Source organism: Varanus komodoensis, unplaced genomic scaffold (assembly GCF_004798865.1).
Source record: "Varanus komodoensis strain SLA01 unplaced genomic scaffold, ASM479886v1 scaffold1, whole genome shotgun sequence".
Taxonomy (NCBI): Eukaryota; Metazoa; Chordata; class Lepidosauria; order Squamata; family Varanidae; genus Varanus; species Varanus komodoensis.
Window position 1 is genome coordinate 98,039,731 of NW_025335268.1, and position 24,344 is coordinate 98,064,074.

A 24,344-nucleotide genomic window follows, 5' to 3' on the forward strand; every position below is an offset into this window, starting at 1 on the left:
CATCAGCTTCTGAATTAATTGGGGTAAAAGCAGTGATCTTCTAGATGTTGTTGGACTTCAGCTCCCATCAGGTCTGGTCGTAATAACCAGAGGTTAGGGATGATGGAGATACAACCCAGCAACATAAGGAAAACACATGTTTCCTATCCCCAAATTAAAGGTTGCAGCCTTAATGCTTTTGTGTAAGCAGTGCCTGTATTTGCAGTATAGTATGGGTGATCATGTCAATTAAGAATGATTATGGAAGTGAGAGAAAGTAGGAAATTCCTTTCTCAATACTCACATATAAACTTGAATCATGCCCTCTAGAGACTCAAGGACTGATTCCACATCAGTTCTCTGAAGAGATACTCCCAGCAGTCGTTCCAACTCTCCATTCTGTAACTCTCAGAAATACATGAATTCATGGGTAAGGTTTCTTCTAATCTAGTACAGAGGCAAGCCCTCCAGAGCTTTAGGATTAACAAATCCCATCAGCCCCAGCCAAGGGTCAAGGGTCAGGGATGATAGTTGTTGTAGCCTAACACATTTGGAGAGTACCACATTGCCTACCCTTAGTCTAGTGGAATCTATCACTCATGCCATGAAATCATTTGGAACTTAAATGCTAAAAATATGCATGCTTGGCATCTCACACGTCATCCTGGTGTCTGAAAGCCCCACCCAGGCAGTGTTGAAAACAACCAAAAAGCACAGCAGAAGAAAACTCAAGAGATTTGCAGAGCTATAAAGATGTAATGTTAATTGTTTAAAATTGGTGTTCTGCAGATTTTGTCTGTTGAAATCAAAACAAAAGAAAAAGACCCCTTCAAACAGAAATCTTGGTTGCTCAATGATGTGCAAGATGCATTCAAATAGAGTGTAGAGGACAACAACATGTAGCCTATTTGTGTAAACCAGCTGGGTGTGTTAGTTACGTGCTGCTCACGGAGCGAAAACTTTTGATAACTCTTCAGGGTGGAAGAAAACAAGCGAAAGAGCCCATCAGTTCTAGCTTTCTAGCTCTGACATCTGGCAGCCCAAAAAATCATTTTCCTGCTTAGAAAAGAACTAAGAAAATGAACCCTCCATCTTTGGGGAGGGAACTTCTTGAATCACAGATGGCTATTTTTATTAGCTTCAAGATGGATGTTTTTATTTTCAGAAAGCTTTGGTTCTCCCAGACCAAAATGAAACAGGACAAGAAAAACGTAAGCCACTTACATTAAGGGGGTCGTCCAACTAATTTCCTGAGCACCTTGTGCTAACCACACGGCTTCTGAATTTATTCCAGGTGCAGTCCTGCACATGTTAATCGGATGAAGAAACTGCCGCTGACAGAAGAAATAATTCCAAAGCAGCAGACAGTTGGTTTGCAGCAGTTTCCTCTTTCAAAGGATCTTTTTTGTAGTGTGAGAGGGGAGGGGTAAGATTCAGGCGGGGTGGAGACCGTACAGGCTGGGAGGGAAAAAAAAGGCCAGCTTAATTCTGTTGCTTTTGGAGAAAATTTTGTGCCTTTAAGGAGAAGAAAATGCATTAACGTTCCTGGAAAAAATGAAGCACTACTCCATAACCAGATCAAGATAGCTTAGAAAAAGGAAAAAAAAAAACCTTTTTCTTTGGTTGCCTGGACTGTACCTATAGGCATTGCCTGTCTTGGCTAGCTCCCCGGAGAAGCCTTGAATAAGAGATTCTTGTTGGCAAGATGGTCTTACTGGCACTGCGAGTGTCCATTATAGTTTCTTTTTTCCCCATCAGATTGTAAAGGCCTTTGCCTAAGAAATCCCAGAGTACTATAAATAGGTTGGGGTGCTTCCAAAGTTTTTACTGCACAATTGCACTGACTCTCTGTGGGAGGGTTACAAAGAGCAGATGTAACTGTCTGAATTCCATATAAAATTCTGTAACATTCCAATTTTTTAATTCCTGCACATTTTTCAGTCTTCATATATATGGCTCTCGTGCTTCAAACACCCATCTCCTCATTTTGCTAATGCTCTTCGCCTACTCTTTTCCTAGTCCTGAATAGGTTGTAGGCTGTGAACCGAAGGATACAGAAAATAGCATTTATGCCTGGTGCTTCCCACATGTGTTGGACTAGAAATCATACAGCATCCAGCCAGCATAGCTGTTCGGGAATGATGGGGATTGTAGTCCAAAACATCTGCAGGGCATCGGACTTGGCAGGGCTCCCCTACACAGCCAGTGCTATTAGTATTTTCAGAGAGATTGTTGTAAGAAAGAAGTAGGCCCAAAAGAGATGCTGAGTTCTGGAGAGAAGAGAACATGATGTGGGAACAAAGCATGATGAAAGTGAAAGAACACAGAGGGTCAGAGAGATGAACAGCTCATTGGAAAGAGAAGACAAGCTGTGTAAAGGAGAGGAAAGGAGGGGTTGTACTCTTAAGATGGAGATGACTAATTACTTGTTAGGAGTAGTCTGCCGCATGACAAAGGAAGCAGATTGTAATGGAAAGGAAGTGGTGAGTACGAAATGATTTTGTGCCAAGTTTTAACATTGCTTGCTGGACCAATGAATGTGCTCCGTTGATGATTGTCCATAATCTAAGGATGTGTGTAATGCGCCCCTCCAAAATAAATAAAACCCCCAAATTTGCAGCACATTTCCTGGTGAGGCAAGTTTAAAGTGTCAAATGACTGACCTGCTATTCAGCTACTCAAACACACTTCCATTTCTTTTTCATCTTTCCCCTCCCCAATACCCTCTCCCTTTAAAAAAATTTGTAAAGGTGACATATGTTAATACAATGAAACATTATTATCTCAGCTTTTTTAAGTGAATTTTTTTGGTCATAAAATGTTGAATTCTGCACTCTAGAAGCAGGGGGAAATGCCCTTGTTGACAATGACAAGAACCAAATATTGCAGGAGTGCTGGGTACATCTAGAGGCTAGGGCAGTGGTGGCGAACCTGTGGCACGCAGAGCCCTCTCTGTCGGCATGCGAGCCAAGTCGCCCCAGCAGCTGAGCATCGGATAACAGCGCGCACACGGGCCATGCACATGCTCAGAAAGGAGTAGCGGTGCCAGGCGATGATGTCACGAGCTGTGACTCATTAGCCATGACTCTTCCAAGCTTTCGCATGGCTGGTCAGTGCGCTGCCAAGGAGAGAGAGAAAGAGAGAGATTTGCTTGGACTGACTGCGAGTTGTTTTTTCTAAACTAAAACCTCAGTATTCAGGTTTTATTGAAGTGTTGGCACTTTGCGATAAATAAGTGGATTTTGGGTGCAGCTTGGGCACTCAGTCTTTAAAAAGTTCACCATCACTGGGCTAGGGGTTCTACAAGTCCATAATTGCAAAGAAAACATATAATGCTATATTGTAGATTGTGTTGGAGGGTATTTATGCAAATTAAGGGACTATTAAGAGAGTGTTACTACACCATTGTATTGCGTCATTCATGAAATTTTACTTTTGTGGGGTTGGTTTCACATTTTATTTATTAGATTTATATCCCACCTTTTTCTTTTAGAGAACTCAAGATGGCTTCCAACATTTTCTTTCTCTTGCTCTCAATCTTACTTCCACAACAACCCTGTGAGGTAGATTAGGCTAAGAGTCCATGGCTGGCCAAAGCCACACAGTTGACTCCATGGCTGAGTGGGGACTAGAATCCCAATTGCCCAAGGCCCAGTCCTGCACTCTTAGCCCCTACACCACACTGGCTTTCATTCCACATGATACGTTCTGTTCAGAACCTTCCAATGTTTCCCCACCAGTTCTTTCTTCATTTTCTTACCACAGAAAATTTATTAAGAAAGAATTGCTACACAATGCCTTCTGAGTGGTAGCACTAACAGCCCTTGATGTGGAAGCATCCTCTCTCCTCACCTGGCATGTATGTCTCAAGCAACATTCTGCAATGAGCTCTTGGCTTAGGCCCTTTTCTCTAGGATAAGGAGAGCTGGGCACAGACTTCCCCCCCTGCCCAGGATACTCAGCAGCCTTTTCAAGTGCAGAGCAGGTGCATTTGCTTGCTGCAGCAAATCTAATGCCGCATACTTGCATTCATTTCAGTGCCTGAAATCAGCTTATGCAGGAAGAAATGGGTGTGTGTAGGGGCTTCTCTTTGCAATCAGGAACCTTGCCCCGTCCATGCATATCCATTTCTAAACAGAACTTAAGAGAATCCAGGATGTCTTGTTTGAAATGCAGAGAGATCCCACTTTTCCAGTGCCTAAAGGATTGACACTCAGAGGAGAACCATAAACTGTTTTCAATCACTCAAGACTGCAGGACCTGAAAGAATAGCCTTACGTAATGGAAGGCAGATTATGGCTGAATATGAGGGAAAAAAATTCTGAGTGCTCAGAACAGTCAGATAGTGGAACTTATGGCTTAGGGTGGTGGTGTACTTTCCATCAATGGACATATTCAGACAGACACTTGGCAGCCTTCTCCCAGGAATGCTTTAAATGGGATTCCTGCACTGAATAAGGTAGTGGGGTCCATGGCTGAAATGGTACCTTCTAAATCTATGGTTGTATGATTTGGAATATCTGTGGAAAATGCTTTTTCCAGAATAAACCCTGAGGTTTGTTAGTTCCTTTTGGTGTTTCCAATGGTAGCAGATTGGCAACAGGAGAGAAAAACAAGCAGCATGACATCAAGGATGTAAAGATCCAATAAGATCCACAGATTTCAGGCCATATGTGAGCAAGTAAGTTAGGAGCACCAATTCTCAGAGTGCAAAGGAGGATTCATACTGGATTGCAGGGACAGGAAACTGCATGTAGAGATCTCAATGCTGCTTCAACCCTTCCAGCAACATCTGGCAGGGTTGGGGTTGGGGAGGGAGCAGGAATGTGTTAGAAGTTTTAACATGTGTGTGTCAGCCCCCGATGGCTGTGTGCTGCTGCAACAGTGTTGTGCTGTCATACTATGTACAGGTAACCAGCTGTAAACAGGAAGAACAGGTTTTCCTCAGACTTGTACACCTGAGCACAACACAGTGAATACAATTCACAGTGAGTTCACTTTATATGTCAGGATACCAATAGTGTAGATGTATAGGTGTTCTTGTAAAGTATTAGGGCATCTGAGTGTGGCAAAACCAACTGAAAGAGGATGGCTGCTGGACTGAATTGTATTTAGTCCCCTTTCACCATTACAAAACTAGGATTATGTATTCAAAAGCAAACATTAAAAAGAAACCTAAAGAGAAGCTGTAGATGCATTGGGCAATGTTTGTTCTTTTCCAGGTCTATACTGAGCTGCACATCACATATTTTATTTATTTTATTTATTAAAACATTTTTATGCTGCCCCATTCGCCGAAGCCTCGGGGCGGCTCACATCATCAAGTTAAAATAATTATAATATAAATTAAAAATATAAATATTAAATTAAAATACAACAATACAGTATAAAATAAGCCGCCCTGGCCAAATAAAACCAATAATGTTAACAGTTAAAATGCCGCTTGAATAAAAAGGTCTTTGCCTGGCGCCGAAAAACAAATAACGACGGCGCCAGGCGGACCTCTCTGGGGAGCGTGTTCCATAACTTAGGCGCCACTGCAGAGAAAGCCCTCCTCCGAGTACCCACCCTCCTAATTTCTTTCATGGAGGGTTCCCGGAGAAGGGCCTCCCCCGCCGATCTCAAGGGGCGGCTGGGCATATATGGATGCAAGCGCTCCTTCAGGTAACCAGGACCCAAGCCGTTTAGGGCTTTATAGGTCATCAGCAACACCTTGAATTGGGCCCGGACTTCAATGGGAAGCCAGTGAAGCTGACAGAGAACTGGAGTCATGTGAACACAACGCCCAGTCCCTGTCAGCAGCCTGGCAGCTCTGTTTTGAACCAGTTGAAGTATCCGGACCGTCTTCAAGGGTAGCCCCACGTAGAGCGTGTTACAGAAGTCGAGACGGGAAGTCACCAATGCATGTGTTACTGTCGCGAGGCAGTCATACTCCAGATAGGGGCGCAGCTGGTGGATCAGCCGAAGCTGGAGGAAAGCGCTCCTCGCCACTGCTGTCACCTGAGCTTCTAGTGAAAGCTCCGGGTCGAGGAGCACTCCCAAGCTGCGAACCTTGTCCCTAAGAGGGAGTGCCACCCCATTCAGAACAAGGTTCAGTTCACCCTGTCCAAAGCCAGAACCACCAACCAACAGGACCTCCGTCTTGTCTGGATTGAGCTTCAGTTTATTGGCCCTCATCCAGCCTATTACCTTGGCCAGGCACCGGTTCAATAAGCCACTGCCTCACCTGGATTGGTGGAAAACGAGAGGTAGAGCTGGGTATCATCAGCGTACTGATGGTTCCGCAGCCCACACCTCCTGATGACCTCTCCCAGCGGTTTCATGTAAATGTTGAACAGCAACGGGGACAAAATGGACCCCTGCGGTACTCCATGGCATAACTGCCATGGCGCAGAGCCATAGTCCCCCAGCACCACCTTTTGGAACCAGCCATCGAGATAGGAGCGGAACCACTGCAAAGCAGTGCCTCCGACCCCCAATCCCGCAAGCCTGTCCAGAAGGATACCATGGTCGATGGTATTGAAAGCCACTGAGAGGTCCAGGAGAACCAACAGGGACGCACTCCCCCTGTCTTTCTCCCTGCACAGGTCATCGTACAGGGCGACCAAGGCAGATTCAGTACCGTACCCGGGTCTGAAGCCGGACTGAAATGGGTCCAGATAATCAGTTTCATCCAAGAGTGCTTGGAGTTGTCCTGTCACCTCTCGCTCTAACACCTTGCCCAGAAACGGGATGTTGGCCACTGGTCTATAGTTAGTGGCCATCTCTGGATCCAGTGACGCCTTCTTCAGGACCGGTCGGACTACCGCCTCCTTTAAAGGGGCAGGCACCCGACCCTCCCTCAGAGAAGCGTTAATCACTTCCAAAATCCAGGTCCCAATCCCGTGCTTGGAATTATTTATTAACCAAGACGGGCAAGGGTCCAATAGGCAAGTGGTGGGACGTACTCGTCCAAGCACCTTGTCCACATCATCGGGCCGCAATAACTGAAATTCATCCAATAATTCTGGACCAGACGGCGGCATTGGCGTCTCCCTTAAAACCTCTGTATCAATAGTGGAACCCAGCTCGTGACGAATCTGAGCGATTTTCTCCCTGAAATGCCTGGCAAAGTCGTCACAGCGGGCCTTTGAGGGTGGAACCAGGTCTTCTTTCGGGCCTGGACAAACCAGGCCCTGCACCACTTGAAAAAGCTCCGCCGGACGGCATTGTGAGGAATCAATGGAAGCGGAAAAAAATCTCTTTTTCGCCGCCCTCACCGCCACAGCATAGGCCCGATAGTGGGCTCTCAAGTGTGTTCGGTCAGATTCATCACGTGATTTCCTCCACCTATGCTCTAGCCGTCTCCCAACCTGCTTCATCGCCCTCAATTCAAGGGTATACCAAGGGGAAGAGCAGGCTCTGCCCGGTGGGAGAGGGCGCTTAGGAGCGATCATGTCTACAGCCCTGGTCATCTCCCCGTTCCACAGTTCGACCAGAGCCTCGACAGGAGCACCCGTCTTGTCAGCCGGAAACTCCCCCAGGGCCTTCAGGAATCCTTCCGGATCCATCCGGCTCCGGGGGCGGACCCACACAATCGGGTCCGCACCCTTACAGAGGGAGAAGTTGCTCTCGAGCACAAACCTCACCAGGAAGTGATCTGACCATGACAGGGGAGTGAAACATAAATTCCTCACCCTCAGACCACCCTCTTCCTGTCCCGTCGAGAAAACCAGGTCCAGGGTGTGTCCACGTTCATGGGTCGGGCCGATGACATGTTGAGACAGCCCCATGGCCGCCATGGAGACCATGAAGTCCTGACCCGCCCCGGTCAGATCAGTCTCGGCATGGAGATTGAAGTCCCCCAGGGCCACCATCCTGGGGGTCCTCAACACCAGGTCCGAGACGATCTCCGTCAGCTCAGGCAGCGAGACTGTTGGGCAGAAGGGTGCACGGTACACCAACAGAATCCCCAATCTGTCTCGGTCGCCCAACACCAAGTAGAGGCACTCCAGCCCTGGTCTCGAGGGGACCGGAAGTCCTGTGAGGGAGATGGAGGCTCGGTAAACCAAAGCGACCCCCCCTCCCCTCCCCTCTGGGCGCGAACAGTGCTGAACCAGATACCCGGGTGGGCATAGTTGGGAGAGGGCCACATCCCCCCCCTCTCCTGCCCAGGTCTCCGTTATGAAAGCCAGGTCGGCCCCCTCATCCACAATCAAGTCATGGATGAGGGAAGATTTGTTATTGACCGACCTGGCGTTAAGCAACAGCACCGTCAGGCCCGAGGGGCGGCTGACAAAACTCCCCGGCACCCTCTGGCTGGGAGCAAAACCAGAAGTAGGGACAGGTGTCAACCATCTGTCCCTCCTTCTATGCGGACACGTTAAGTTCCCACCGCTATATGATGGACACCTATGTAGCATCCAAAAGCAGAGACAAGGCAGAGCATGCAAATGTGTATAATATGTTTTGATTTGTATTAGAGATGCAAATTTACATTACTGTAAATAGAAATACAGCACAACCACATTGGGAACCATTGTGAGCTGTGTGTTTGCTCGTTTAGCTGTCCAGGTGTTAAGTTTTGATGGGAAGGTACAAGATCCCTGTTCTTCCCTTGTTACAGTTCTTTAAGCTGGACTTGAACTGAATAGCTCTTCAAAGAGGATACCTTCAAGCAGAGCACTACACAATGATATATAGCCACTTTATTTGAAGAAGGAAGACGCAAATCAATGTAATAGGCCATTTCATGTCTGAGGTGTTGGTTGGCCTCATCCTGTATCAACAGAATTCCTTTTTTCCCCTAGAGTCCACTGAAGGCAAACAAGAAGCCAGAAGACAGTCATTAGCAAAATGAGTGGACATGTTAACGAAATGTCCTATTTTGGAAGGAAATGCGCAAGATAATTTGTGCAGCTGTTTTGTGTTTATCAGAGGACCAGACACCATGAAACCAACCCAGCACAGATGCTGATATACTTGGCTATGGAAAAGCTAATTTGAACTGGCTCTTATCTTTCCCCATTAGTTTTTTTGTAATACTGCCCTTAAAACACATCCATTCAGTCTGCTTCTGCTTATCTTTCAAAACATTGCCTCCAAGCAGAAGTTGCCACAGATTCATAGAACATCATAACATTCAAAGCTAAATAAGTCTGAAATTAAATAAAATAGGGAATAACCCTACTTGCTAAGGTCAGATATTTCTTTCAGTTTATGGCGCCCTCTAGTGCCTTCGAAATACTAACTTGGTGTATTCGGTTGTGCATGGTACACCCTTGCAAGGCTTGAAAACAAAGGTTTCATTTTGCAACCTGTAGATGTGTGTCCCTTAGCAGGTATTGTGGTTACCGCTTCCATATTTTCCCTTTAAAAATTAAAATAGAGTTCTATGTTGTGTCTTACTCACTGCAGGCTTAGCAGGGTTAAGGGAAGGGCTTAGCAGGGAAGAAACTGATCAGGGGTTTCAAATCCAGATTTGATATGACTGGCTGTTGAGGCAAGTAGGAATGTGCCATCCTTTGTGGTCTGGCAGGGCATCGACCTCTCATTAGAAGGAACACAGAGCGTATAACCTGTGCCAGGGATAAACCGCTTCTCTTGTTGTAATCCTATCTGCATCCCTATAGCTATGGAATCTAAGGTGCCACCCCATATTCCTCCTAACATCCCTTTCCTCCAGGTGCTGGGCATTGTGTGTGTGTGTTTGTTCTATGCCATGCTCATGAGTTTAATTCTGTCCTGCCCCACAAAAACGGTGAGAGAGACACTCCCAGGCGGGTCTCCCAGAGGCTGTCTCAGTGACATGTGAGTAACTGAAGGGACTGTGTGGCCAAAGGGAGTGATCCCAGCAGGCGGTTCTCTCCAGTGAAACATGCTGCCCATTCGTCCACACATGCACCCTTGTTAGACCTTGCTGTAATAGATGGCATACTCTCTTTTAGGTAGGTGGGGACATGTGGCATCTCCTGACCAGCAGTGTCCATTCTGGATCACTTCTTGGTGGAGGCACAAAGGAGGCTTGCATTTGTGCCAGTTCTGCAGAAGCTTGTTCATAGTCCCTTGGTCCATGACACCCAGCAGTTTTTCCTTCTCTTCCCCTGCTTCTGAAGGGGGTTTCTCAGGAAAGTGCATGTGGCCCATGTTCAGGTCCTTCTTCATGTCCTCGAAGAACTTCTGGATGCAAATCTTGGCAAAGCTTTTAGCATGCTCCGTACAGGTTTCATCAAAGAGCTTGCGCTCAATGTCGATATAGTGGGACCAATACTTGCTCTTCAAGAAGGCAGCTTGAGTGAAACAGGGGCGTAAGGATCGAACAAGGAATGCTAACAGGGTCATCAGCAACACGAAGAACCAGCCCATTGCCTGAATGGGGAAAACCAAAGAAGTTATAACACAGCATGCTGGGGGATGAGGCAGGGGCCTAGAAAAAGCTGCATCAAACCATTCTGTGCTTCAGAAGTATGAGACTGTTAGGGCCATAAGACTCATAATGGCAACTCCAAGAAATCATTTGGGGAGTTAGTTGCAGGGCTGCTTTGAGGCTTAGCTCATGTTGTAAGCAGATATGCCTGAGTAGCATTTCCATATGGCTGGTTATAAACAGCACTGAGATTTCCATGATGAGGGGTGTAGACTGGAACAGATATGCATCCAGCAAAAAATCTGCACTGTCCTCAAATGCTTATGTAAGGGCAGCTGACAAGTATGAAGCAGCCCATGAATTAATACTTGGTTTCCTGGCTTTCATTTTGTACTCAACACATTTTAAATTTATACTTATGTTAATTAAAAAGGCTCAGTTCCAGTATTAAAAGAGAAGAACGTGAAACAAAGTGCACCTTCCAGGCTCTGAAGAGTGTGTCAGTCCACCTTTAAGAAACAAGGTAGATGAGTGGAATGCATCCACCTGCACTGAAGCTGCCCTACTGCCATCCATTATTTGTGGTTCACATTTGACTCACCTTTGAATACAGATATGCAGGACTACTTACAAAGGTTAAAATGAAACAAAGGTACCAGGCTGTTTTTGGACATTCTGGTTTGAATGAAAGCATATATAGTGCAAGCTTATATGTGTCTACTCAGAAGTAAGTCCCACTGTGCTCACTGGGACTTACAGCTAAGTAGCTAAAGGATTGGCCTCAGTTCTCATGCAGACATATATTTCCCATCAAAGGATCTAATATAGAACTTGATGACATTAAGATTTTTGAACCAAAACCTTGATCACAGCTTTAGTTTTCTTCAACCAGAACATAATTGGACATTATTTAAAAACTTCTCTTAACCCTGAGTTTATATGATCCTCTGGCTAAAATACAAAAGGAGCAACCATGTTCCAACAGCTCTTGTCTGGTAACCTATGGCTTGGGCATAACTGGCTGGATGGTTTTATGTCACATAAACAAGCTCACTTTTTTCAGTGACCTTTACAGCTCAATTTTTAATGGAGTGCATTTTTTCAGCCACATATTTTTCAGTTTAACATTTTATATCATGCTTCAGTAATGCTAAGAATAACCCTTCAAAGTCAAATACTTAACTAGGGATACTTGTTTTTTAAAGAATGGGTAAATTATCTGCATGCCAACAACTAACACTGCATCAAGTGGAATGGAATGTGTTTGCTCTACTTAAAGAATGGTTACAATATATATTTATGCTAATGCATATTTAATATTTATTGTTTGAGAAAAGCAATGGTCATCTAGTTAATATGCAGCACAGAAAGGACCAAGGTCCAAATACCAGACAGTGCCAATGGAAACAGACTGGTGGCAGCAACAGATTGATGGAAACACAAACAGTCAAATCAGATTTAAAAAGTGGCTATTACCTTGTTTCCAAAGCGAAAACATGGAGAAAATTTGCATCCTATTTAAGATGCAGGAAACACATGTAGGCTAGGCACAGTAAACAACAGGAAGGGACTATCTTGATCTGCCTGGCTTAGGAGGGCTTCATTTGATATAGCTGGCTGGATTTGCATTGAAAATGAAAGATGGGAGGCTTGTTTGGAGCAGGAGAATTTTAATCATAAGAGTGCATCCTTTTGCCTCCTATCTGCCTTCTTTAATTCCTGCTTACTGTTGAAAATAATGCAAGCAATGACTACATTAAGGAATCAAGCACTGTATTTTGTGTAATATATTTATGTATGCAAATCTCTGATTACAAAACTGGCACATATTAAGGCTGCAATGATATACCTGTGATGAAGGCCAAATGAATGAATAAATGAATAAAGCAACACTTTTGCTGTAAGAAGAGTCAGTGGCAGTAATAGCATAAAAAAGACATCTTTTGTGTAACATTTTCAACTCATTTTCTGTGAAGTGTTCTATTCCTCTTGAGATCCCAGGGGCTGTGCTTCTTACCCCTATTCCATTCATAAGGAACTTTTGCTCATGAAGGTTTTGGGGTCCTCATAACGTATGGAAAATGTAAATATGATAAGTGAGCAGGAACTGCTCTGAGACATATTACTGCTATTGCTGCTAGCTAAGGTCTTTGCCATTCTTTGGGCTCAACTAGAACAACAACTTTTCATACAAAAGTAGCTTAAGCCAGTTCCTGTAATCCTTGCTTTTTGCTTACCTGGGAGATACAGCGCAGGTACCTTGTTGCTACCGCTTTGGCAATAAGTTCCTGGCCAGTGTAAATGTCTTCACAGGGGATCTGGGCCAGAATCTTCCTTATCTGCTTCTCGGGTAGCTGTGTATAGCTGTCGTTACCCAACTTCTGTACAGGCACAGAAGTGCTGAAGGCACATATAAAGCACTCTCCATGCAATAATGTGACTGAAATCCAAATAACGGGGGCAATCATCGCCCGCTGTGCCATCGAGCAGAACATGTAACGCAAGACAGCCGGGTCTTTTTGTCGCTTCCCTGTGGGCCTTTTCCATTCCTCAGCCAACATGGAGACATTGTTGTTCATCACAAAGCCCAGTAAGAACAAGACCATGGGCGGTACAAACAGGATACCCATTCCATAGGCCAGATTATAACCTGGCAGACATGGGCACTTGAAATCAAAAGCCACATATATCTGTGCACTCACGAGAGCCATGATACCACAGATGCCATTCATGAATGATTCCTGGTTGGTCTGCAGGAACTGAAAGATCATTCGGAACTTATCCATCGTCTTTGTCACTGGAGCTCTCTCTTATCAGGCTCAAATAGAAGATTTTGTCCCTTTCCTTTTTTATTAGGGAGGGGGCTTGTAAAGAAACTCCAGTGTGCTTTTCCAATTTCCTTCTAGCTTTTGCTTTAGCACCACCTTTTTAATCATTCAGAAAACATATCCCCCAATTTCCTCCTTGCCACCCAAAGAAAACAATGCTATTATCTTTACCTCATGAGTGAATCTCTACTCTTCTTAGGGTGAGTTGCTCTGCACTATATTCCCTCTTCTGAAAAGTGAATGGTGTGCTATTGTCACACAAACTTTGGCTTAATACAGCTAACAACTCTTTCTTCATGGAAGTAATCTCTCCTGTGCAATCTTTTTTCAAGCTCCTGGATACTTCAAGTGGCTTATTTGTGGAGAGAGGCGTTTTCCCCAGTGGCTCTTTAGAATCTGTACCAGGCACTCAGCATTTTTGCCAGGAAAGGAATCTCACTGGTTTCAGTGAATGTGTTTGTAGGCAAATGACACATGCTCCTCCCACAGCTTTGAGGAAAAAAGGGAAAATCTGTGCCCCACCTTGGTAAGCTTACCTGGAACAGAGAATGGAGAGCCCTTATGCAAAGAACAATGTGGGTGGGGACCATTTTGAAAAAGGAGACTCAGCTTGAAGAACAGAAATATAACTCAGTGGCTGCTCAGCTCCCATTTTGATACATATTTTTTAAAAAATTCTAAAATCTGTCAGTGTTGCATGAATTGGGAGGACTGTTATCATTTTTCTTTCTCTGTAAAATTCTGTATCAGTAGCAATTTCCTCTTGATTTGCCTGGCTACAGAGCAATACTTTCAGTTCCCGCCAGTGGCAGCAGTCCAAAGGGCAGAATGCTGTAAAAGGATTTTGCCTCAACAGAATCCCTGAAAGCAGGGGTAGGCAACATGGTCCCTATAGAACCTTGGCATCCCTGGACACATTTCTTGGCCCTATCCTGTTACTTTTTAATTTATTGGTAACTGTTAGCTATGATTGCTATGAAATATGTTTCTGTCAGTGCCGAAAACTGTTGGGTTCAAAGGAATTTAGGAGATTCAGACTCCATCTCTGTCTGTTTTGGGCAGATTACTTGTACTTTGCATGCCTTCCATGGCAGCCATATTGTGGTAGAGTGACCAGAACAGTTTCTCAAATTATCAAATGTGTCCCCAGCCTGCGAGGTTTCCTACCTCTACCTTACAGGGCTTTTCCACATGAATTTTTTACCTTGCCATTTAGCAAGGCATATGTTTTGAATTATCGAGATATTACAATTAGTTCCTTCACATGTTTTTTTCTGCAATTTTTGCTTTCTGACCTTGTATATGTTCCATTACACAATCACTAGGTGATGCTAAGGTTAGCAGAACTGAAGAAACTCACAAAGGTTTCATGCCCCCATTCACAGATAATACCAAATTTTCTTTAATTGAAGAAAAGCAAAGAAATGATGGCAAAGAATAGGAGGGGTCCTAAAGGATGACGACTTCATGGCAAGTGCCACCAAATTACCATGAATGAAGAATCACAAGTGCACAATCAATGCTTCATATGGAAAGACTATCAGATCAGAGTGCCTCCACACAAGGATTTTATTGTTCCTTTGCCCTGCCTTATTCATGGAGTTTTAGGGAAGGCTGAGACAGCACCATCTTCCACTGCTAATCTTCCCATGTTTTCCCACCATGTCTTCCATTTTTTCTTTACTGCAGAACAGAACAGAACAGAACAGAATGGAAAGAAAAGACGGTATGGTTGCACAATGTCTTCCTATTGGAGCCTGCTGTCTGGAAGTACCCTCATCTGCAAATGGGTACTTGCCGAAAAACCAGAAAAAGAACCTTAAAAGGGCCTGCAAAGCACTCAGAAACACTGGAAGCTGTTTTATATCAAGTTATCTGCTACTCAGACTGGCAGCAGCTAGTCTGCTTCTGAGGCTGAGGTCTTTCTCCATCATCTGCTACCAGACAGTCTTTTACCTGGGGTTGAACGTTGACCTTCTGGAAGTAGTAATCTCATGGAGGACAGGACTCATTAGATGCCAATGGGTACCACTTCCGTTGCTTGGTAAGCCAGTCATGCTGTGTTTGGGGACCCTCCTGCTCTTCCACCCATTGGTGGAACCTCAGCCCCCAATGCCTGAGCTTGAATTTATCACTAGCTAAATGTAAGGCATGTACAAATCACTGATATATGTTTGAAAACTTGGAATGGCAGTGGACCACTAGCATGCACTTCTTGTTTGAAATATCACCATTAAAATTTTCACTATTAGGTTTCTGACACTTTTTAAAAATATATTCTATTCATTTTAAAATACATTTTATTCATTTTAAATAAACAAAACAAACAGAAAGATAAAAAACAAAAAACCCCATCATATAAATTGGCCAAGCATTGAATTCTTCTATACAATTTCATAGAGCGCATAGATATCCTAAACTTTAAGTCCATGTCTTCCTTTCCAGCCACTTGTAGAGTAAATTCCAAGTCTCATAGTACATTGACTCTTCTTTATTTTTCATTCTTAATGTCAATCTGTCCATCTCTGCACAGTCCAATATCTTCAGTATTATTAAATCCTACTTCTTCTTTCTTCCAATATTGGACAAAAACAATCCTAGCCACTGTAATAATATGCAATGCTAAATATAAGCTCTGATTGTCAAAATCATCAGGTATGAGGCTTAACAGGAAAATTTCAGGTTTAAAAGGTCTACATTTACATAACATTAATTCAAGCCAACTATGTATTTTAATCCAAAGTATCTTAGCTCTATCACACGTCCACTACATATGATAAAATGTACCTTGTTTATTAAAACATTTCCAACATTTATTCCAGACATATCTGGAAACATTTTGGCTAATCTATCTGGAGATAAATATCATCTATAAAACATTTTAGATAGATTCTCCTTATAAGTAGATGCAACCATCAATTTTATGTTTCTCTTCTACAATTGTTTAACATTCTTTAATATGTAGCTGTAACACCGTGCAGTGTAGCCCTCTTGTGAAATTCCTGAAGTTCCCTCCTTTTGGCTTTGAACGGCTATGGGAGAAAGGTTGGTTCTGAGAGTGATTGTGAAGAAAAGTTCTGAGGAAACAGCACATAGGAAAGGACAATTAGAGAAGGGTGGGCCTGAGGGTGGCTAAAAAAAGACCAGTGTTCTGATTATGATGTGTTACCTCCAGCAATAGTATCATGGCTGTCAAAAACGTAATACATTAATACATAAACTGATGGCTAGCCCTATAACTTACTCTATAATCAAACAGTTTTCCCTTCTTTTGCATGTGTAACTTTCTGCTATATATGGAAGAAGTTAAAAATATCTTTTCATGAAAATCAGCATGCAAAGAAGATCTTCATCTAGCTCATTCAGGAGCAGCTTACTTAGGAAAATAACCAATTTGGTTACAACACAAAGGCAAACATGGAAGATCAGATTCTTCAATTCTGTACTCTCTTTATCCGAGTGTGGCTGTTTAAAATTAAATTAAACTCAATATCCAATAGGTGAAGGAAACTGAACCTCCTTTTTATAACCTCACACAGAAATGCTGCAGTTAAAATGGAGAAGCCTCCCATGGATCTGTGCAGAAGATGCAATATTTCTGATCATGCTCCCTTTACTCCCATGTATGCGTTCATAGCTCAAGGATATAGATATCAAAGGGACCAAGAGATAAATTGGGTTGATCTCTGTAAATATTTGAAATACTATTTTTAGCTTGTCAACATTACAAGAATATTAGAATTATAAAGAATAAGTTTAGCTTGTCAAAACAACTTTTCATTTTTAAATCCTGAATACTGTGTTAATGTATGATCAGGGCTGCATCCGATGTACAAAGTCTGTCAGCAAGACAACAAACGTTCATTCTTCTTTGGAAATGAAAACAAAAACTTTTTTTTTGTTTTCAACAAAAAAGCCAACTTTTTTTCCCCTGGCCCGATGGTCATCCTATTACAGGGAAAGGTGGCACAGGATTGGTCTAAGACTGAGAAAGACAAGGCCCCTATTGATAGCTTCTGTTTCCATTTCCTTTTAAACATCTGTTTGCCTGGCACTTGCAGCCACTGACCGAGGATGCCACCTGTTACTCATGCTGCTTGCCCAAGGTGCTGATGTTCTCTCTGAGCCCACAGTTGGCCACTGTGTGGCTTTGCTCAGATCCAGTGGAGGCTTCTTGGAGTACCAGCACTGAAGAAGCTTGTTCATCTGTTCCTGGTTGGTGATTCCCCTCAAATGATCTTCTGCATCTTCTTTCTCTTTGTCTTCTTCTCTGTGGACATTAAACCGCCTTAGCTTGATTTCTTTCTGCATGCTCTCAAAGAAATGGAGGATGCACTTGTGTGCAAACTCCCGGGCATGCTCACAGCAACTTTCATCAAATAGCTTTTGTTCCATATCAATGTAATTGCTCCAGTAGCGAGTCTGCATGAAGGCAGCTTGATTGAAGCAGGGCCTGAGAGAGCGGGCAAGGAAGGCTATCACTATAAGGATGAGCAGTATACTCCATCCAAGTACCTAGAGGGTAGAAGAGATATAATCAAGAACCTGTGAATTTTACAGCAAGCAAGACCACAATCGACTGCAGGAAGGCATAAATATAGGAGACACTGTTCTATAGTTAGAATTCATACAATGATACTTTTTAAGGGGCCTCTCAGATCCTTTAGTCCAGAGTGGGGAAGTTGTAGCCCTCTAGATATTCTTGGATTACACTCCCACCATTTGTGTCCATTGCCATGCTGCTTGCAGCTAATGGGATTTGGAGTCCAGCAACATCTGGAGGTCCATTGGCTCTCCATCCCATTTTAGTCCAACATGCTGCAGTGGGAAGAGGCGTTACTCCCTCTTCAATACACACCTTAATGAAGTAAAGGGGTTTGAGAGTATCAGAGAATCTAAAAGCAATGATACCAGGAAGCTAGATTCTCTCACTAGCCTGGTCTCATAGCAGGGTTCCTCAAGGCAGAATGGCCAAAGCTGAGATACCAGTCTAAGAGGCATCCTTTGTCTGATAGAGTAATGGACAGATCAGCAGAAAGAATGGATATCCCTTATGATGGTGGGGATGGAAAAACCTCTGCTGCAGAAGCCTCATCTCACTTATCCCCACACCAGCTTTGTGTTGTGGAAAGAAAAGTTGCAAGAAGGTGACCTGCCCAAAGATTTATGTTTGAGTCATATTGCACCATGCAGGTCACACAGTGACTCAGTATTTCAGTGACTGTTAGCTAACCTACAACTGCTTGTGTGTCTTACGGATCATCTGTATCCCTTTCCTGACATAAACTACAGAAACCAATGAATAAAGGGGTTACCCCTGACAAAGAATGGTGATCCAGAGCATTAATCTCAGGATGAACCATTATGTTTTAAGGCACACCATTGTGAATATTGCTGTTTCAGGAGCAGGCTGATGGTCCCAAAGAGCTTATCAGAAATTCTACAGGGTGAGGTCCAATAGATGTATGGCATTTACCTGTGACCAGCATCTGAGGTACCTGGATACTGCCTTGCGGGAAGTGTTATTCCTCATGAGCACATCGTCTTTGCATGGGACCTTGGATAACAAGTGCAGCACCTCATCGTAAGATGTGATGTTAATGGCAAAATCAGGAAACTTATCAGGGTTGATGGAACTGCTGAAGGCACAGACAAAACACTTGCCATCAAGGAGAGTAACTATGATCCAAACAACAGGTGCAATCATGGCCCGTTGTAGGATGGAGGAACACATATACCTGTGTGTTGGATAGAGAAGCATGAGTTTAGCTGGTATCCCTCAAAACTGAGACCTTCTATTTAGCCACAGAAATTGCTTAATACAAGCAGTACAAAGGGAAGTAAGAGACTCATGCTTGAATGTTTTAGTGGGGTAGCTCTATTAGTCTGCTCAACAAAAACAAGGAAAATTCTTGTGGTATCTAACACATGTATTACAACTAATACATTTGTTGTAGCATGAGCTTTTGTGGATGAGATTCACTTAATCTGATATATATATATATATTTACAACACATACTTCTTAGAGGGCTTTTTCTACGAAGATAAGAGAATCTTTGCAGGAACTGAAAAAAATGGTAAGAGAAATTATCTGGACAGTAGAGTCCACAGTCTACATACCAGACCTTTCAGTTTATAAAGAGGAAGTTGTTATTTGTTTATTTATATTCTGCTTATTCCCAGCACTGGGAGTGAGAGTTAAGGAGAGTTTTACACACACACACCCCAAGTAGATTGTGGAAATGTGGAAAAATGGTGGGTTAAGCACTACCTCCTGCTTATTGCTTCGTCCTTCATCTTGTGCCTTCCTATTTCCTCTACATTAATTTTATCTGTCTGATGTAACTGTGGCATTCATTACCTCATATTGGCCTTGCAATATATAGTTCCATCTTAAGAGCTTCAACCTGTTTTAGTTATGAAAACAGGCCCATTTCACTGACTTCTGACTGCATCATCCCAGTGACATTTAGCATGCATGACACAAGAGACTTGTAGATATTTCTTTTCTTTTTTGGTGGGCGTAAGTATTACGAGGACAAGCAAAAAGGCAAAAGCTCCTCAGAAATGTGAGAGAATTAGCTCTTCTGTCCAAGTGCAAAAAGAACTCACTGGGTCATCTCCTTAACATATCTGGCAGAACCATGCCTTGCCAAAAGTTTAGTTATCTGTGCAGAGTGCTCAGGTACCTGAGGGAACTGAAAACAACCTATAAAGTGAGGTTGATCCTAGGCAACTGTGCCTGAAAATCTGTAAAACTGACAGTTTCAAAATCTATCCCTAAAATCATGGAACATCTTAGTAATAATGACTGGGCTCAGATAACAGGTTAACTCACACTGAAAGGTTGAGTACAGACTGAGTGTGAGTTGTTCTTGAACCATGGGTTGTTGTTGAAATGTGGATTATTTTGCAGTCTGATCCTAGCTATGATAATAAACCTTGTCTTGTTAACTATGAAGAACCCATGAAGAGAACTGCTTCTTTCTTACTAGGATGTTCACCATTGTTTAATATATCAGCTGAGTTCAGATGTGATAACTCCCAGTTCAAAGACAACCCACGCTCAGCCCTTGAGTATCAGTAATCAACCTGTCTGAACCTAGTTAATACAGTCTAGCTAAAAGCCTTAATGAAAGTAGACTTGTGACTAGGATCTCCCACTTAAACAAAAGTGTCTTCATATCAGGGCTGCAATGCTGTGGGAGACAAATGTAGCTTTTTCACATGTCCCGTTTTCCTAACAGCTATCATATATTTCCTCTGTAGAGGGACATTTATAGGTACTACACAGGTGCCTATGTGTTTTGGAAAGGAGGAAGAGCACTAATCCAGAGATAAAATGATAGCAAATATCACATTGCAGAATAAGTTTTTAATCAGGCCCAATGTCAAGGAATTGTTCTCTGAAATACTGTAAAATCTGTAATGTTGTGATCTTCAAATATAACTTTGCAAAGAACTCCCTACATTTTGCCTTATACAAGCTTTGGGCGAGGTGCTGAGCCAAGCAGGGAAATGATGCAGGGAAATAGTTAAAATCTGTTCTCTTTCCCTCACTACAAACCTGATCTGAATCACCACCCTGATGCTCCTGATTTAAAAACAAATGTGGAAGATCTTATTCCCATTTCACCATTAATTAGACTTCTCTATGTCTGATGCATCTCTGGAACGCCTATGTTGAAAGCTTGCCCCTGTCATGGATACCTCATCATGTGCCATTGGGCATGCCTGAAGTGAAGCATCCCTTCACTTCAGAGTTGAGTGTTTTAATGATGGTATCTGGGGATTATAATAACATCTTTCGTGGGAGTAGAGTGTCATCGAGCATGATAAAGTTTGTTTGCTAAGTACAAGAATTAAATTTCTATACAAATCCTACATAATGTTAAATTAAGAACTTTGAAGATTCCACAGACATACACAGGAGAAAAGAGAGCAGTGGATAAGTAAACTGTTAGGCTGAAAGGCCTTTATACTAGAATGGAAGTCCCCCACCTGATAATGGCAAGATTCTTCTTCCTGTCCCCAGCTGGTCTTTTCCACTCTTCAAGCATCACCACAAACTGTCTGTTGACAAGGAGACCACAGAGAAAAAGCGCCACTGGAGGGATGAACATTACTCCCAAGCCGTATGCCATGTTGTACTTAGCAAGGCAGGGGCAGTTGAACTCAAAGGATGCATAAATCTTTACACTTGCCAGAGCTAGCAGCCCGCAAATCCCATTTGTCACTGACTCTGAATTAGACTGAAAGTACTGGAAGATCATCCGGAATCGATCCATGGTGTTGTGATGACTGCGTGCCTTCTCTCTGAAAAATGTTTGGGCTTGTTTCAGAGAGAGGAAGTGCTGGCTAGGGTGGAAGGCAGCCTTCTTTGGCACTGTGTTTAGTCAAACTCTGTAACTTCTGTTTAGTTCAAAGCAAGGAAGACAATAGACAGAAAGTCATTTTTGCTCAGATGGCCTTCTCAGTTGCCTTGCATCTCACTCACGTTTGCATTACAGTCTTTGTTGTGGTCTTCTTGGCTTTGTAGCTAGAAACCATCCTTTTTGATCCTCAGTGGCATAATTGTTCCAGCCATGCTTCTTATCCACACACTGTTAGATCAGGGCGAGACCTGGAGCCTAGCAGCCTTAGTCTTCAAAGGGGTTGAATAGCGTGTTGCTGGCATTATATTCCCTCCATTAAACAACAATAAATCATGGAACTCTTTTGAATGTCAACCAGCTGCAGAAAACAGGTAGGATGCAGTCTTTATTCTTGGGGGAGGGACAAATGTAGCTGGTGCTCTAGAGAATGGTTCTTCTTTTCAAAAGTTCAAAAGCTTTGTTGTCTTTCTATGCCTTCCCCACAGCCCAGCTTCTGTTGTCCAATGATGAATCATCACAGATGGTTATGAGAAACGAGGCTAGTCAAATGAGGTAGTTTGCCTACAAGTCTCTTCCAGGTTACATTGTGCTAGGAGAATTGGTTTCAGTGCAGCAGCTCTTAAATTGTGTGAAACGAAATACAGGGAATACTAAATGCAAGGCTCTTCCTTCCCTCTTGGCATTGTCGTTGCTGCATGTATGGTGTCATTGCTTTGAAGGTTTTCCCATAGAAAAACTTAGATTGTTGATAAACCTGCATGATGTGGTGGCTTGATGTTAACTATGTGAGATACTAGGCATGGGACATGATGGGACTGTGTGTTAGCAGTGTGAGAATCAGTTCCCTGTGGACTCCTCAGCACATTTATGGATGTTGTGGTCAGGAGTCAAGCTGAGCAGAGATGTAGTGCAGCACAATGCATGGTGTGACTCTCAAAACAATATGCTCAAAACAGTGGATAACAAAGCGTTAGGATAGAAATATGTCTTTCCTAAGAAATATGTTTCTATCTGTAGCAAAGAAAGTTCAGAACAATGCATAGTATTCAGCAGGACTGCTCGGTCCCATAGTGCTTGCAGGATCCACTTGTGGCATGGGCCTTTTGTGCTCCCTTCTGCAAGCTTTATTAATCTGCCACATTCCAGAAACAAACTTTTTGGGATTATTTTTAGATGTGCAAAAGTCCTCTTGCCCAAGCAGTGGATCCCATGAGTGCATAGGCACAGTAGGATACTACTCACAATAAAACATGCATATCAAAACAATGAATAATTTCACTATGAACAGAATCAAGGTGAAACTCCCTCTGCCTCTCCTAGTTAGATTAGCAATATGAGTCTTTCAAAACTAATTCATGAGACTGGTGCAGCATGTTGGGATGAAGGTCTGCCCAATTTGGTAGTTCTATAGTAAATACAAACATGGAAATACTTGTAAGGTACAGTGGGTGTTTCTAGAATTTTGGCTTGTACTGGAACATCACAGCAAAGTGAAGTAGCTTGGGGCTCAGAGGCCTTGAATATTTATCCTTTCCTTTTTTATCTTCATTCAAAGAGTGGACCTGCACATTTATTTATTTATTTATTTAAACCATTTCTATGCCGCCCGCATCGCAACAAAGCCTCGGGGCGGCTCACAAAAAATACAAAAAAAAAAAAAAAAACCATTTAAACCCCCCCGGTGCATTCTCGGCTAATTTAAAATCCTAATAAATACAATAATTTAGCAATTAAAATAAGTTTTAAATAAAAAGGTCTTAGTCTGGCACCGAAAAATAAATAATGACAGCGCCAGGTGGACCTCTCTGGGGAGCGCATTCCATAGATGGGGCGCCACCGCAGAGAAAGCCCTCCTCCGGGTACTCACCCTCCTAATATCATTCACTGAGGGTTCCCGGAGGAGGGCATCCGTTGCTGATCTCAAGGGGCGGGAGGGCATATATGGGCGCAAGCATTCCATGAGATTTTTCTATTGCAGTCCCAGTGCCACACATAGGATGATGCTTAATAAATCTAATATAATGGATCTTCCTTCCTTCCTTCCTTCCTTCCTTCCTTCCTTCCTTCCTTCCTTCCTTCTAAATTCAATAGACTGAAGTCAGTGAACAACAAACAGATTATTTATGCCATAAAATAGGGATGTGGAACTTTAGGCCTGTGAGCCAAATCTGGCCCTCCTGGAGATCCAATCTGACCTTCCAGGAATCTTTAGAGGGCTATGTCTCCTTTCCCTGGCTTTTCTTCAACTGCCTTTGTTTGGTGGCTTCCTGCCTCTTGAACATTTTACCTCATTCTAAAAGATTGAAATGCCTCTCTTCAGAGTTAATTACTTGCAGTTAAAAGCTTTAAGCTAAGATATTCAGATATTTTTGGTATCTTATTGCCACCCCTTTTTACCTTTGGCTCTAGCTTTCACTGGAATGCATCCTCCAAGAATGCCAAAATTGAATTTGATCCTCCAGGTGAAAGAGGTATTATCCACCAAAGCCATTAAGGACCTTAAAGGTAAGTATGAACACCTTGAATTGAGTCCAGAACTAAAGAGGCACTCTGTAGAATTCTCATATGTTTCTTGTCCTCCAAGGGTTCTTTAAAAATCTTACTTAAGATAAAGAAAGTATTGTGCTTGACCATTATATTTCAAAGGTGGTGAATACTTCTGGTGGTTTATTCAGATTTGTAGCCAGCACTCAGTCAAACATTTGAAACTGGTCATTACTGTTAAGCAGGCATGAATAAAACAAGTTCATTTAAAACCAATAAAAACTGGTTACTAAAGTATTCCCCTTACCTGGCTTTTCTCTCAGCCCAACTGC

At 43.0% G+C, this 24,344-nt stretch overlaps 2 protein-coding genes across 2 annotated transcripts; both read right to left on the minus strand.

The window, feature by feature from the left end:
• Positions 1-9,867: 9,867 nt before the first annotated feature.
• Positions 9,868-13,110, minus strand: LOC123027326 (calcium homeostasis modulator protein 1-like). Its single transcript, XM_044438014.1, has 2 exons — positions 12,562-13,110; positions 9,868-10,326 (listed from the first exon to the last, which is right to left on the minus strand). The coding sequence occupies exons 1-2, from the start codon at positions 13,108-13,110 to the stop codon at positions 9,868-9,870; spliced, it is 1,008 nt and encodes a 335-aa protein (XP_044293949.1).
• A 4,074-nt stretch (positions 13,111-17,184) lies between these two features.
• CALHM3 (calcium homeostasis modulator 3) lies at positions 17,185-21,441 on the minus strand. Its single transcript, XM_044431335.1, has 3 exons — positions 21,155-21,441; positions 18,629-18,890; positions 17,185-17,667 (listed from the first exon to the last, which is right to left on the minus strand). The coding sequence occupies exons 1-3, from the start codon at positions 21,439-21,441 to the stop codon at positions 17,185-17,187; spliced, it is 1,032 nt and encodes a 343-aa protein (XP_044287270.1).
• Positions 21,442-24,344: the final 2,903 nt, after the last annotated feature.